The 14,169-nt window shown below is 40.5% G+C and overlaps 1 protein-coding gene across 3 annotated transcripts in view; it reads left to right on the plus strand.

Moving 5' to 3' along the window:
• The first annotated feature begins 253 nt into the window (after positions 1 to 253).
• The window catches only part of FBXO3 (F-box protein 3), a 32,485-nt gene continuing 18,569 nt past the window's right edge, over positions 254 to 14,169 (plus strand). For all 3 annotated transcript variants that reach the window (XM_006749366.3, XM_081798367.1, XM_031020509.2), the window contains exons 1-3: positions 254 to 410; positions 4,293 to 4,382; positions 6,276 to 6,439. In XM_006749366.3, the coding sequence (XP_006749429.1) occupies positions 307 to 410; positions 4,293 to 4,382; positions 6,276 to 6,439 (358 nt within the window). In that variant the 5' untranslated portion in view covers positions 254 to 306. The remainder of the gene's footprint in view (positions 411 to 4,292; positions 4,383 to 6,275; positions 6,440 to 14,169) is intronic.

Consider the following 14,169-nt stretch of genomic DNA (forward strand, 5'->3'; position numbering starts at 1 on the left):
TTAAGGATCGGAATGGGAGGAGAGAGCGCGGGAGATGTGATGGGGAGCAGGGGGGAAGCCTGCGGAGCTCGCGCAGCGTGGCGGAACACGGATCCCAGCTGCAGCGGGGTCGCACCGCACCGGCGCTGGGCCCGAGGGGCGGGGGCGGCCGGGAGCCGCCCCTCGGCCCGCCCCGTGGGCGGGGCTGTCCCGGCGGTTACATAATAAACCTGTACGAGCGACTGGGGAGCGGCTCGGGCGGTGGCGGCGGGGGGCGGGCTCGGGGCGGGGCCGGGGCGGGGCCAGGCCTGCACCGGGCCAGGCAAGATGGCGGCCATGGAGACCCAGTCAGCACCGCTGACCCTAGAATCGTTGCCCACCGATCCCCTGCTCCTCATCTTATCCTTCTTGGATTACCGGGACCTAATCAAGTAATGGGAGGACACGCATGGCAGGGGTGGGGCCACGGGGTGGGGGGAGACAGTGAGGCAGGAGGGACGGAGGCCCGGCTCGCCGACAGGACCCAGACTCCCGCGTCAGCCAGAAGGTGACGCGAGGGCCGCCCTGATCCTGTGGAGCCACCCCGGGGCCTGGGTGAGACGGGGGCGGAAAGGGCCCCGCCTTTAGGTCTTCCTACGGTCCAGGGCCCGGGCCGGAGGAGCGACGAGAATCTTCTCTCCCAGGCCTCGGCGAGGCCCAGTTGTAAGGTGGGGAGGCACTGCTCCCCGCTGCCGCCCCGTCGACCCCGGTGCCCACCACACGCCGTCCTGCTGGTCTCCGCCCGATCTGGCCCAGCCCTGGACGCTTTGGAGAAGCCCCTGTCCGGGCCAAGCGCTCTTTTCTGCTTGGGCCCGGGCCTGCGGAGTGCGGCGCCAGAGTGGGCAGGTGGGGCGACCGCTTGACCCTCAGGTGCGACTTCCGTGGCACCATAATATCTCGCAGGGTTCACTTTTGGACATCAATGCTTGCTAATTGTTTTGCTGCCAGCCTTCCTCCTCATGGTTGCATGTTGGATTTTGTGTTTTGGTAGTGATTTCCGGTGGTGCGATACAGGTGACTTCTCTCCTGTAGGCTCTGGGTTTCCTACATTACCAGCATCCGTTCCAAAAATAACACCGGTTGCTGGTAAGGGTGGTTAAATGCCAGTTCCTTCAGCGCTCGGGACTGTTTGGTGGAAGAAATGGCGCTGTTTACACCCTTGACAGCTGGTGGCATGGCTCTGTCTTTCTTGTGCCACCATATATATTTGCAGAGGAGGCAAAATCGCCCTCTTAAGGATCGGTAGGCAAGATTCGTTTCGTTTTGTTTTTTGAATTACCATTGGATTTTAACCCTTTGATGATTGTGCCCTGTGTTATCAGAAATTCTTTTAGACATACAGTATTCTTCGATTTATTGATATTTGTTGGTTGGCCTAGCTAATTGGTGACAGAGGGATAACTCCAGTTTCTGGCTGCTATCTATATTAGTACCTGTAACTTTTTTTTCAATAAATTTTTCTCTACTCAGGCTTGTACATAAAGCAGAGAAATAACATTTGTCTTTTCTTTGGAAAAGGCTGTTCCAAAAGCAGACTTTTCATCTGACATATTTTCTTGCTATGGCCTCTTAGGGATCTAACACACACATATACACACATACATTGCTGCCAGGGTGATTTTTCTAAGATCTCGCTGTCAGTCCCCTTAAAAACCTTTGATGCTCCTTGTTTACAAACCATTACCTAAACTTTTGGGAGCATTTAAGGTCCTTATCAATTTGGCACAGTCCACTCTAGCCAAATCAGACCTCTGCCAGAATACCACACATTTAGGTTTTTTTGTTCTATGGCTTAAGCTCTTGACCCTGTCTGGAATGCCTTGCCCACCTTTTCTCACCCTAGCAAGATGGAATTTATTTAAGACCCCTTCTCCTGATTCTTCTACCTTCTTCCTTTGCAGAGTTTATTTGCCATACCAGATAGGTTGTGCACTTCTTAAAAGTAAAGACTGTCTTGTTTATCTTAGTATTCACCATTTATTCAACAGATTTTTTTTTTCAGTGCCAGCTGGTTAAATGTTGGGAATATAATAGTGAACAAGACACATAAGGCCCCTCCTAGGAAGCTTACAGCCTTGTAGGCAAGATGGGAAAACAAAGTGCATAATTACAAGAGTTGCTGTTTGCTATGAAGGAAATAAACCAATTGCTCTGTAAAGGAATGAGAGGAAGGGGTGATCAATTCAAATTGGAAGGAGTTGCCATCTATGAAGGTTGGCATAGAGCAGTCCTGGCAGAGGGAACAGTGTATTCAGAAGCTGATTGGACGGTAGCACAGCCAGGACGGGTGCTAGAATGCTGTTGCAGGAGGGTAGGGAGTGACTCACAGACAGAGTGCCTTGAGAAGAGACTGGTGAGATCATGCAGGACCCTGTGAGCCAAGATGAGGGGGATCAGATTTTATTTTAAATGCTTTGGGTAGGAACCTTTTTGTTCTGTTCCAGGCCCTCAGTGGTTTTGATGAGGACCACCCACATTGTCCTCCATTTCAAATGCTGATCCTTTCCAGAAATACCTTCACAGACACACATAGAAATAATCTTTAACCCGCTATCTGGGTATCCCTTGGCCCAGGCAAGTTGACACGTAAAATTAACCGTCACAAACATCATCAAAGTTTATCTACAGAAAAGTTTCCAGTGGACTACAGCTTCTTTCCTGCACTGTACAGCTCCACTTTGTCAAGTGTCCTGACCATTGCTGAGCTCCAAAGTTTTTGATACATACTTACTGACTGGATCAGGTTGGATTGGAGTAGTCTTTTGGGATCATTGTGTAATATCAGCTATACAATGTGGATCTCCCCATTCCAGGGTGATTTATTGCGTACTATTAATTCTTAACCCTTACTATGTATCAGAATTACATGTGACACTTTTTTTTTTAAGATTTTATTTATTTATTTAACAGAGAGAGAGCGAGAGAGGGCACACAAGCAGGAGGAGTGGGAGAGGGAGAAGCAGACTTCCCGCCGAGCAGAGAGCCTGATGTGGGGCTCGATCCCGGGCTCAATCCCAGGATTCTGGGATCATGACCTGAGCCGAAGGCAGACGCTTAATGACTGAGCCACCCAGGCGCCCCACATGTGACACTTTTTTAAACATACACATGCTCAAGATACGGATCTTACCCCAAGCCAACAGAGTCAGAATGTCTAGAACAGTTGTTCTCATCCTTCATGTGCATCAAAATCTCCTTTGGTGCTTATTCCAGAGATTCTTTTTTGTTGTTTACCTCTTGGGACAGTGGAGAGAGAAGGATCAAGAAAAGGAGTGGACTCTGAATTGACAAAACTGGAGGGATTCCTATGTTTGCAAGTGTTTGTTTGGGCACTTCCTGAGCTTGGCATAAAAGGATGAGGATATTTGTGTGAAATCTGAAAATCGAACGAAGGCTATTTTGTTTACCATCAGTTGGTTTTTAACATGCCCCAATCAGGGCCTTGACAAATCCCATGTAATTTAAGATTCACTTAGTTGACTACCTATTGCCCAACTGAGATCTTTGAGTATCAACTTTCTGTAACTTGTGATTCCTCTTCTGAGAGGATAGAAATCCATTTTCCTAATCCTAGGTTCATTCTTTTTGCAAATTAATTAGGGTAGTCTTTACAGGACTGGAGCACTATTGTATTAGAAATTTCTATATAATAAGAAAATTATTTCCAACATTCCATGATTTTGAGTAGCTGATACTAACTTGGATCGCTATAGATATTGAATTAGAACTATTATGAATCCGATGTATTTTATAAATGGGCTCTCCAATAGTTGCTATAATTAAGATTGATTTTGGCTGCAGTATTTCTTTCCTTTAAGAAAAAATTGGAACAAAACAGACAAAAGGCTTATGTATTTAATATCAAATGTGTCACAGATCTTAAAAAGAAAACCATTTTGTTTATACCTGATTAACGTTTCTTCCTACATGTAGAAATACCATCCCAATAATAAGTGTAGGAAAACTCTTTGATTTGAAATTAACTCCAATGGTTTATATGTTTTATAGACTTTCATATGAAAATTACAGTTGCCGAGGTTTGGGGGTTTATTTGTGAACTCAAATAATTAAGATTTCACCACTCACAAGGTAATTATACTAGCTAACATGCTAAACAGGTTTTAGAAAATATTGTTTTACAATTATAAGGGTAGAAAGTGGGAAATAAGAAAAGCAAAAGGAATGAAAGAAAACAACATTGAATATTTTTATCTTTATTTCTAAATTGTTTTCTTATTTTCTTTTATACTAACCATGAATCTGGTTATTGCCAGTTGTTGCTATGTCAGTCGAAGACTTAGCCAGCTATCAAGTCATGATCCACTGTGGAGAAGACATTGCAAAAAATACTGGCTGATATCTGAGTGAGTATTCAGGAAATAATGTAATTTTGAAATTCGGCCCTTGGCTTCCATAACACTAGTCTGTCCTGATTCTCTTCTCTCACCCTTGTCTCTTTATCTCCTTTGAGGCTCTTCTTGTGCCTGCCAGTAAATGCTGGTGTTCTCCAAACTCTGTCCTTGGGCCACCGCTCTTCTCCCTCTGTGAATTCTGCATGCACTGTTGCCATTTATGGTGGCAACAGTGTGCTCCTCACTCCCAAACCTGAATGTCCATCCCTGACATCCCCACCGAGGCCGTAATTGGATCACCCACAAGGGCTCTCTGAGTTCAGTAAATGTTAATAAATTTGACAGAATCAAAGTGTAGCTGACAGAAGGTGGCAGTTGGGAAAGATGAAAGGGAAGGTAGGGTTGCCAATATCTTTTTCTTAGATCGAGGGGAATCAAGTAGTGACAAGTTGGCAAAGGAAGAACTAGAGGTCTAAGTATATTATTTAAAGTTGCAAGCTACCTAATAGAACTAAATATAACAGGGTTATCAAACACTGGGAGGAGGAAGAATGGGGAAGAAGACATTTTAAGTATTGCCATGAACTGATGTTTTACTTTGGGGTATCAGTAGATAGATGTAAAATTGATAAATCAAGTGTAGAGGCATGAACGTCTAGAGTTACAGAGATAATTTGCAGAAATAACTAAAGTTTCCTTTGAAGGGTTGGGATTAGACTAGGAGACTGATTGTTCATCGTAAGTTCTTTGGTACTTTTTGGTTTTGATAATATGTATATATATTATTTTGATTAATAAAAAGATGCTTTGCTTCCAACTCCTGCCCCCAGCCCCCACGCTCCGTCCCTGCCTCCCAGCCAAAACAACACCCTGAATTGTTCTTTTCACCATCCCTAAACCTGATCCTCCTGCATTCCTAGTCCTCATGGCAGAAGCATCCACCTGGGTATTTATGCCAGAAACAGGAATCATCCTAGATCTCCTCTCTTTCTGTCCCTACATTCATTCAGTTACCAAGCCTTTCTGATTTTAGCCTCTGTATATTTCTTGAATTTTCCTTCTCATTTCATCTAGCTACCAGTTTTAGTTCAGTTCATCATCTCTTACCTGGACTACTCAAAACCCTCTTGACTCGTCTCTTGTGCCTCTAGTTTACACACCTCCCAAACCACAACCACAGTTCTGCTCTTTCAACTCCCCTGTTAAAACCCTTTAGTAGCTCTCCATTCCCTACAGGATAAAGTCCAACCTCATTAGCAGGATACCAGAAGGCCCTTTGTGGCTGCCTTATCCTATACCACTTCCGACTCATAAATTGACACTTCATTCTTTCTCCCTGATTAGAATATATATATTTTTGAGGGCAAAAAAGGTGCTTAATTTTTAATGCCCTCAGTGGCTGAGTAGACACTCAATAGATGTTTGTGGAATTGTACCAAATAGAGATATTAAATCATGTGATTACTTTCAGTGCTATATGATTTCCTGGCTAATCCAATGGAGGTAAATTAGATTAGTAGTATTATGTCATTAAATTCCGAATAATTTCTAAAATAGAACAGCTACATATGTGTTTTAAAACTTTATAATTGGTATGCTTTAAGGAGTAAGTTGAAATTCATACCTCCTATACAATTCACATTATATTTCATTAAGGATTTGAAAACTTAGGGAAAAAAATAAGTAGAAAGTAAGAAAATAGGTGACTCATAATCCCACCATGCCAGCAATAACTCCTGTTAGATTTTTTGATGTATGTATCACTTTTGCTATCTAGTCTTCATTTGTAGCTAAAATAAATGGAAAGGAAGGCAAAAGTAAGCACAAATTCCCAATAAAGTATGTTGGTAAGTGTTTAATTTCATTTCAAAAGATTTTTAATCTCATGTTTTAAAATCTATTTAGGGAAGAGAAAACACAGAAGAATCAGTGTTGGAAATCTCTCTTCATAGATACTTACTCTGATGTAGGAAGATACATTGACCATTATGCTGCTATTAAAAAGGCCTGGGATGATCTCAAGAAATATTTGGAGCCCAGATGTCCTCGGATGGTTTTATCTCTGAAAGGTACTGGCAATGCAGGGTCTCCCTTCATTTTAGTAACTATAGTATAAATAGGTTAAATAACTTTGGGTTTCTATCATCTATGCTAATCTGTAATTTACCAACATTATCTGTAATTCACCATTCACATTTGGCCAAGGAAATAGGAAGCCTATATTGCTAAAAGGACCCTTGCTCTACTGCTTATCCCATTTTTGCCTGCCTTGGGACCCTCGTGATTATTTATTAGAAGGGAAAGCCAAACTCCTAGTGTCCTTACGTTTGTTTTATTTTTTATTTATTTTTTTAAAGATTTTATTTATTTATTTGACAGAGAGAGACACAGCAAGAGAGGGAACACAAGCAGGGCGAGTGGGAGAGGGAGAAGCAGGCTCCCCGCTGAGCAGGGAGCCCGATGCGGGGCTCAATCCCAGGACCCTGGGATCATGACCTGAGCCGAAGGCAGACGCTTAATGACTGAGCCACCCAGGCGCCCCTTTACATTTGTTTTTTAATAAGCTCACTAACGCTAAGATTGCTTGAGGATAATTATTGTGATTTCTTTCAAAGGAGTTTTTTTTTTAATCGAAAAATGGCCTCCTGTGCTAACCCTCTTATTTTTAGTGCAAGTAAAGTTTTGTTTGATAGTCTAATGATTTAGAAAGACCAAATACTAAAGACCTGGGTCTTTCAGAGTATAAGAGCAGCATAATAAAGTAAGGAAAACTTTCATCCCTATTTTGACATTTACAGAATAGTGAAAACTAAGATTTGAACTAAGGTCTATTTGACCTCAGAATTTGTGGTCTTTCTACTATACTGTTATTGTCCAGCTCTGGCAAGAAATATTAACAAGCTATTTCCCACTAATTTGATTTGTTAATTTATGCCCAAGAAAGTACATAAACAGATTGCAGATACATTGCTACTTACCTGCTTTAGCTTCCAGGTTTTTTCAGATTTCTCCAAAGGAATTTTAAACATGTTTTGGTTCTACTGAGCTGAAACTGGAATCAGCTCTCACATGTATTCCTTTTGAATTAAGGTCTCTTTGGAAACAGTATTCCTTTTACATGTCATATTTCCACTGTAACTTCCCATGCAAATACGAATTTCATACAGACCAGGATCGCATGACTAGGTACTTCAAACCGAATTGCTGGGAGGTAGAGGAAAGAGTGATTTGGTAGAGAGAGTAGAGCTTTGAAGGAAAGTATCCTTGATTAATATCTTTAATAGATTTTTTCTTTTCCTTTTTTTGGCGGGGGAGAATAATATCCACTTGGTATGTGGGGTTAAATAATTACAAGAGGAAAGTAATTCCAAAAATAGGTATTTGGTGGTGATAAATAAAATAGGTAAGGATTTGTAATAGCTATTTTTTATTATACACAAAGTAAGGCACTAAGCTAAGTACTTATATTATTCCATTTAATTTGCCAAAATCTTATGAGGTGTAGACAATTATTATTCTCATTATATAGGTGAACTACCTAAGACATAATAAACTAAGCAAGCTGTTTGCCATCACAAAATAAAAGAGCCAGGATTTGAATACAGAGCTTATGCGAGAGCTATGGTCTTAACAATTGAAGGGAGAGAGGACCTATTCTATTTTGTCCAGAGTGGTTAGGACTCTTAGAGAGCTAGTCCAATATTAGGACGTTTAGAATATGAAAATGTAGGCATGGTTCTCCTTTGAGGCACAGAGCTACCAAGAAAGGAAGAAACTAAAGATACATAGCAGCTTCTTTTTCTTTTCTTTTTCTTTCTTCCTCCTTTTTTTTTTTTTCCCTCCATTTGGCATTCCCAGGTTTGCTGCTCACTGTTCTGTATCTGGTGGTTGGAGGTGAGGTTGTCAGAGACTTCCCTGGTAGCCCCTGTTTTACTGCCAAGTGCCAGTTCTCTGGGGGTTTTGCCGTGAGTTGGAATGGGGTAAAAGCTGTTTGATATCTAGAATGCTGGGTACGCTAGGGATGCCAGGCCTATGAGTTGTAGTACTGAGTCAGGAACTAGCTGTTCACCTCAAGGGCCACAGTCCTTGACTCAGTCTCAAGGTTATGGAGATGGCAGAGATAGAAAGGAAACTTGGAAAGCAAATAGGCACTGGACTTGGGGAAAGTTTTACAGAGTAACTTGGAATTATCTAATGGTATATCATGTATCTTCGAATTTCATATTTACCTTACATGTGGGCTTAGAACTTTAGAGTTGAAAGGGGCCTTTGAGACCATTTAGACCAGGGGTTAGCCAACTTTTTCTTTAAATGGCCAGATAGTAAATATTTTAGTCTTTGAGAGAGAGATAGTCTCTGTCACAACTATTCAACTCTCCTGTTACTGTGGGGAAGTAGCTGTAGACAATACCTAAACAAAGGGGATGGCAGTGTTCCAAGAAAACTTATTTACAGAAACAGGCGGCAAGCTGGGATGTGATCTACAGGCTGTGGTTTGCCAATCCCTGATTTATACTAGTTCCCTCGTTCTACAGGTGAAGGAACAGGCTCAGAGGAGTTTTAGGTGACTTACACAAGGTCCCATAACTAGTAAGTGATGGGTAACTCCTGGTAACCTCTTCCCTGCTTTTTCACAGAAGTAGGCTAAGGGGCAAGGAAAGTAAATGAACATTTATTGAGTGCCAGCAAAGCACTTTATTAAGCAGAGGGAGCTTATTTAATCCTCAGGATAATTGTCTCAAGTAGGTAGTATTATCCCCCATTTTGCAGATGAAACAGGGTTAAAGAGGTGAAATAACTTGCCAGAGATCACAGAGCTAGTAAGTGGTAGAGCTGAGATTTGAACCTGGTCTGGGTGGCTCCCAAATTCTATTAACAGGTTGCCCCTCTAAACCTTGATTTTGTTGTATTGTAAACATGTATTTCCTTATATATTTCTCTTGTTGTTGTTTTACTTTTTTCTGTCCAGCTGTCTCTTCAAGAAATTCTTAGTTTCTTAATGTTCTAATGTCCAACATGTAGCACTGACCATACCGATATTAGTTTCTTTCCTCATCGATTTCTGGCTCAGGCAGCTATTCAGCTTGTTTTCTTTTGTACTAAACTTTTTTATTTGTAAACTTTTTATTTTGGAGTAATTTTAGATTACAGAAAAGTTGCAAAGATAGTACAGAGAGTTCTTGTACACCCCTCACCTAGTTTCAGTTTCCCCTAACATATCTCCCTGTGGGACGTTTGTCAAAGCTACAGTTTTTGTTGGCATATTACTATTAGCTAAACTCCAGACTTCGTTTGGATTTCGCCACATTTTCCATTAATATCCTTTTTGGATTCCAGAATTCAATCCAGAATACCACATTGCATTTAGTTGTCATGTCTCCTTAGTGTCTTCTGGTGTGTGGCAGTTTCTCAGTCTTTCCTTGTCTTGCATGATCTTGACAGTTTGAAGGAGTACTGGTCAGGTATTTTGTAGAATATTCTGCAAATTGGCTTTGTCTGAAGTATTACTTATGATTAGATTGGAATAATGGGCTTTTAGAAAGATTACCACAAAGGTGAAGTGCCCCCCTTACCACATCATACCTAGGGACACATGATATCCACATGCCATCACTAGTGATGTTAACTAACATACAAAAATGTGTGTGGATTCTAAGTGTACAGCTCGGTAAATTATCACAACGTAAACATGACCATTGTAACACCCTCCAGGTCAAGAAGTAGAATGATTTTCTGTACCTAGAATCTTCCTTCTTTCTCAGAAGTAACCACTATCCTGAATGCTAATACCACTGAGTAGTTTTCTCTCTTTTTGAACTTTATATAATTTGCATGATTAAGTATATATTTTGTGTGAATTTTTTCTGTTTTGTTTGTGAGATTCAGCTGTGTTGTGTGTAACAGTAGTTTGTTCATTTTTGTCGTGAGTATGGTCTACCATTATATGGGTAGACTATGATTTATAGATTCATTCTACTGTTGATGGATATTGGGTTGTCTCTAGCTTTTTGGCTATTATGATTAATGTTGCAAATAATTTTTGATGTACATATGAGCATACTTCCATTAGGTAAATATCTAGGATTGAGTTTCTTGGGTTGTAGAGTATGCTTATATTAAACTTGCAAAAGATACTATTAATTTTCCAAAGTGGTTCTAAAACTTTACATTCCCACCAGAACTTTAATGTTGTCTTTTTTTTTTTTTTCAGCCTTTCTAGTGGATATGTAGTGGTAGTTTTAATTTGCATTTCCCTAAGGATGTTGAATAATGACAGTTTTATTTCTAGCTTTCCAATTTTCATGTCATTTTTTTTCCTGCTTTACTGCACTGGCTAGGGCCTTCAGTACAGTATTGGATAGGAATGATGATAATGAGTGTCCTATCTTTCTGATCACAGAGGAAAAGCTTTCAACACTTCTTTAAAAATGATGTTTGCTGGGGCGCCTGGGTGGCTCAGTTGTTAAGCGTCTGCCTTTGGCTCGGGTCATGATCCCAGGGTCCTGGGATCGAGCCCCACATCGGGCTCCCTGCTCTGCAGGAGGCCTGCTTCTCCCTCTCCCACTCGCCCTGCTTGTGTTCCCTCTCCCGCTGTGTCTCTCTCTGTCAGATAAATAAATCAAATCTTTAAAAAAAAAATTAAATGATGTTTGCTGTAGGTTTTTTAATAGATAGTCTTTATCACATTGAAGAAAGTCTCTTCTGATCCTAGTTTGTGGAGAGGGTTTTTGTTTTTGTGTTTTAAATGGATCCTTGAATTTTTGTCAAGTGACTTTCCAACCTTGTGATTATCACATGATTTTCCCACTTCATTCTGTTAATGTCCTGAATTGCATTCATTGATTTTTTTTTGAATATTAAACCAACTTTGCATTTCTGGAATAAAGTTAACTTTGGCTGTAATATCCTTTTTTTTTTTTTAAATGTTTATTTATTCATGAGAGTCAGAGAGAGAGAGAGGCAGAGGCAGAGGGAGAAGCAGGCTCCCCGCCTAGCAGGGAGCCCGATGCGGGACTCGATCCAAGGACCCTGGGATCATGACCTGAGCCGAAGGCAGTCGCTTAACCATCTGAGCCACCGAGGCGCCCTGTAATATCCTTTTTGAATGTTGGATTTGATATGCTAGTATTTGATTGGGATTTTTACATCTATGTTCATGAGAAACTTTGGCCTGTAATTTTTCCATCTTAAAAATGTTCTTGTCAGGTTTTGATATCAAGATGATGCTGGCTTTGTAAAACAAGTCAGGAAGTGTTACTTCTTTTTCTGTTCTCTGGAAGAGTTTACGTAAGCTTGATATTATTTCTTGCTTAAATTATTCATAGAATGCACCAGTGAAGCCATTCAATTCTGGAGTTTTCATTGTGGGAAGGTTTTAAGTTAAAGATGCAGTTTCTTTATTACATATAGGACTATTCAGATTTTCTGCTTATTCTTATGTAAACTTGAGTATTTTTCTAGGAAATTGTCCACTTTATTTACATATTCCAGTACATTGCTGTGAAGTTTTTTATAATATCCATTTACCTGTGCAGTGATTGTTGGATCTGTAGTGATTTCACCTTTCCATTTCTGATATTGTTTGTGCTTTTTCTTTTTTTTAGAGATGTTATTTATTTATTTGACAGAGAGAAACACAGCGAGAGAGGGAACACAAGCAGGGGGAGTGGGAGAGGAAGAAGCAGGCTTCCCGCAGAGCAGGGAGCCCGATGCGGGGCTCGATTCCAGGACCCTGGGATCATGACCCGAGCCAAAGGCAGACACTTAACAACTGAGCCACCCAGGCGCCTCTCGTGTGCTTTTTCTGTTATTTTTTTATCAGTCTTAACTAGGTAGGGGTTAATCTTTTTTTTTCTTTCTTTTTTTTTACATAAAACAGGGGCAGGTGCTTTATTTTCAATTTCTCCAGTGCAAAACCTGAGCCATGAAGTAGATGGGTGACTTGCTTCCAGTCTTCTGATGGGAGCAGGCTGACTCACGGCTTCTGGCAAGCTGTGCAGCGAGGCTGATACTTGTGTCCTTAGCCATGGCCCTGTTGCGAGTGAGATCCAGAAAGAAATTGTGAAATTTTTATTTTTAGGAGTGTTTATTGAGGATTGGTGGACTTCTTGGGAATTTTCCCAAGTTTGATAATTAGGAAAAAAGAACACGTAAATTAGGTAAAATTTTATTTGTTTATTTACTAATTTATTTTTTAAGATTTTATTTTAAGTAATCTCTACACCCAATGTGGGGCTTGAACTCACAACCCTGAGATCGAGAGTCACATGCTGGTAGGGGTTAATCTTACTAGCCTTTTCAAAGAACTGGCTTAGCCTTTGTCAGTTCTCTCTATATTCATTTCTTATTATTTCATTAATTTCTCTGATTCTTTCTGAGTTTACTGTGGCATTTTCCTTGACTTGAGATGATTAGATCATAAATTTTTAGGCTTTGTTTTCTTCAATAGCTTTTGCTATAAATTTCCCTCTAAGCATAGCTTTAGCTTTATCTCATAAGTTTTAATATGTTGTATTTTCTTTTTTTTTTTTTTTAAGATTTATTTATTTATTTGAGAGAGCGAGAATGAGAGAGAGAGAGTACATGAGAGGGGGGAGGGTTAGAGGGAGAAGCAGGCTCCCCGCCGAGCAGGGAGCCCGATGCGGGACTCGATCCCGGGACTCCAGGATCATGACCTGAACCGAAGGCAGTCGCTTAACCAACTGAGCCACCCAGGCGCCCCATATGTTGTATTTTCATTAACATGCAGTTCAAAATATTTTCTGATTTCTTTTGATTTCTTCTTTGACTCACAGGTTTATATAGAGATGTATTGCTAGATTTCCAAATATTTGGGGTTTTTTTTGTAATTTTCTTAATATAATTTATACTTTAGTTCTGCTGGGATCAGAGAATATACTCTATATAAGTTCAGCCATTTGAAATTTGTTGTGATTTGTTCTCTGGTCCAGCATATAATCTCTCTTGGTAAATGTTCCTTGTACACTTGAAAAGAATGTATATTTTGCAATTGTTGGATTCAGTACTATGTATATAATTTAGGCAAAAAATGTTAGTCTTGTTCAAATCTTTTGTACTCTTACTGATTTTATTTTATTTTATTTTATTTGTTTTTTGTTGTCCACTTGTTCTATTAGTTACTGAGAGAGGTATGTTAAAACTTATCAGTGTGGTAGGCAGAATTATGAGATAGCTCCAAAGATTCCTACCCTCGCTGTACATGCCTGGTATAATAATAGCCTTCCTTTGAGTGTGAGTGGTACTGTGGATATAATTGATTTCAGTCTTGTTATTAGGTAATAGATGACAAAGGTGAATGGGCTTTGCAGATGTAATTAAGGTCCCAAATTAGTTGAATTTGAGTTAATCGTTAATCAAAAGGGAAATTATCCTGAACAGGCCTGCCCTAATCAGGTGAGCCCTTAAAAACTGGGCCCTTCCAGAAGACAGAGAGATTTTGAAGCATGGGTCTTTCCTGTTGGCTTTGAATAAGCAAACTGGCATGTTATGCTCAGGGCCAGGTGATAGAGAATAGCAGGTAGTTTCTAGGAGCTGAGGGCCCCAGTTGTGCGACTGCAAGGAAGTGAATTCTGACAATAACCAGTGAACTTGGATGAGGACCCCAAGCATAAGATGCATAACCTGCGATAGCAGCCACAGTTGACATGGTGTTTTTAGCCTGTGGGACCCGAGCAGAGGATCCATTCAGTCATGCCCAGACTTCTTACCTTCAGAAACTATGGGATAATAAATGCATGTTGTTTTAAGCTGCTAAGAGTATAGCAATAGAAAACTAATA

Source organism: Leptonychotes weddellii, chromosome 11 (genome assembly GCF_054177405.1).
Source record: "Leptonychotes weddellii isolate Sample4059 chromosome 11, ASM5417740v2, whole genome shotgun sequence".
In the NCBI taxonomy this organism is placed as follows: domain Eukaryota; kingdom Metazoa; phylum Chordata; class Mammalia; order Carnivora; family Phocidae; genus Leptonychotes; species Leptonychotes weddellii.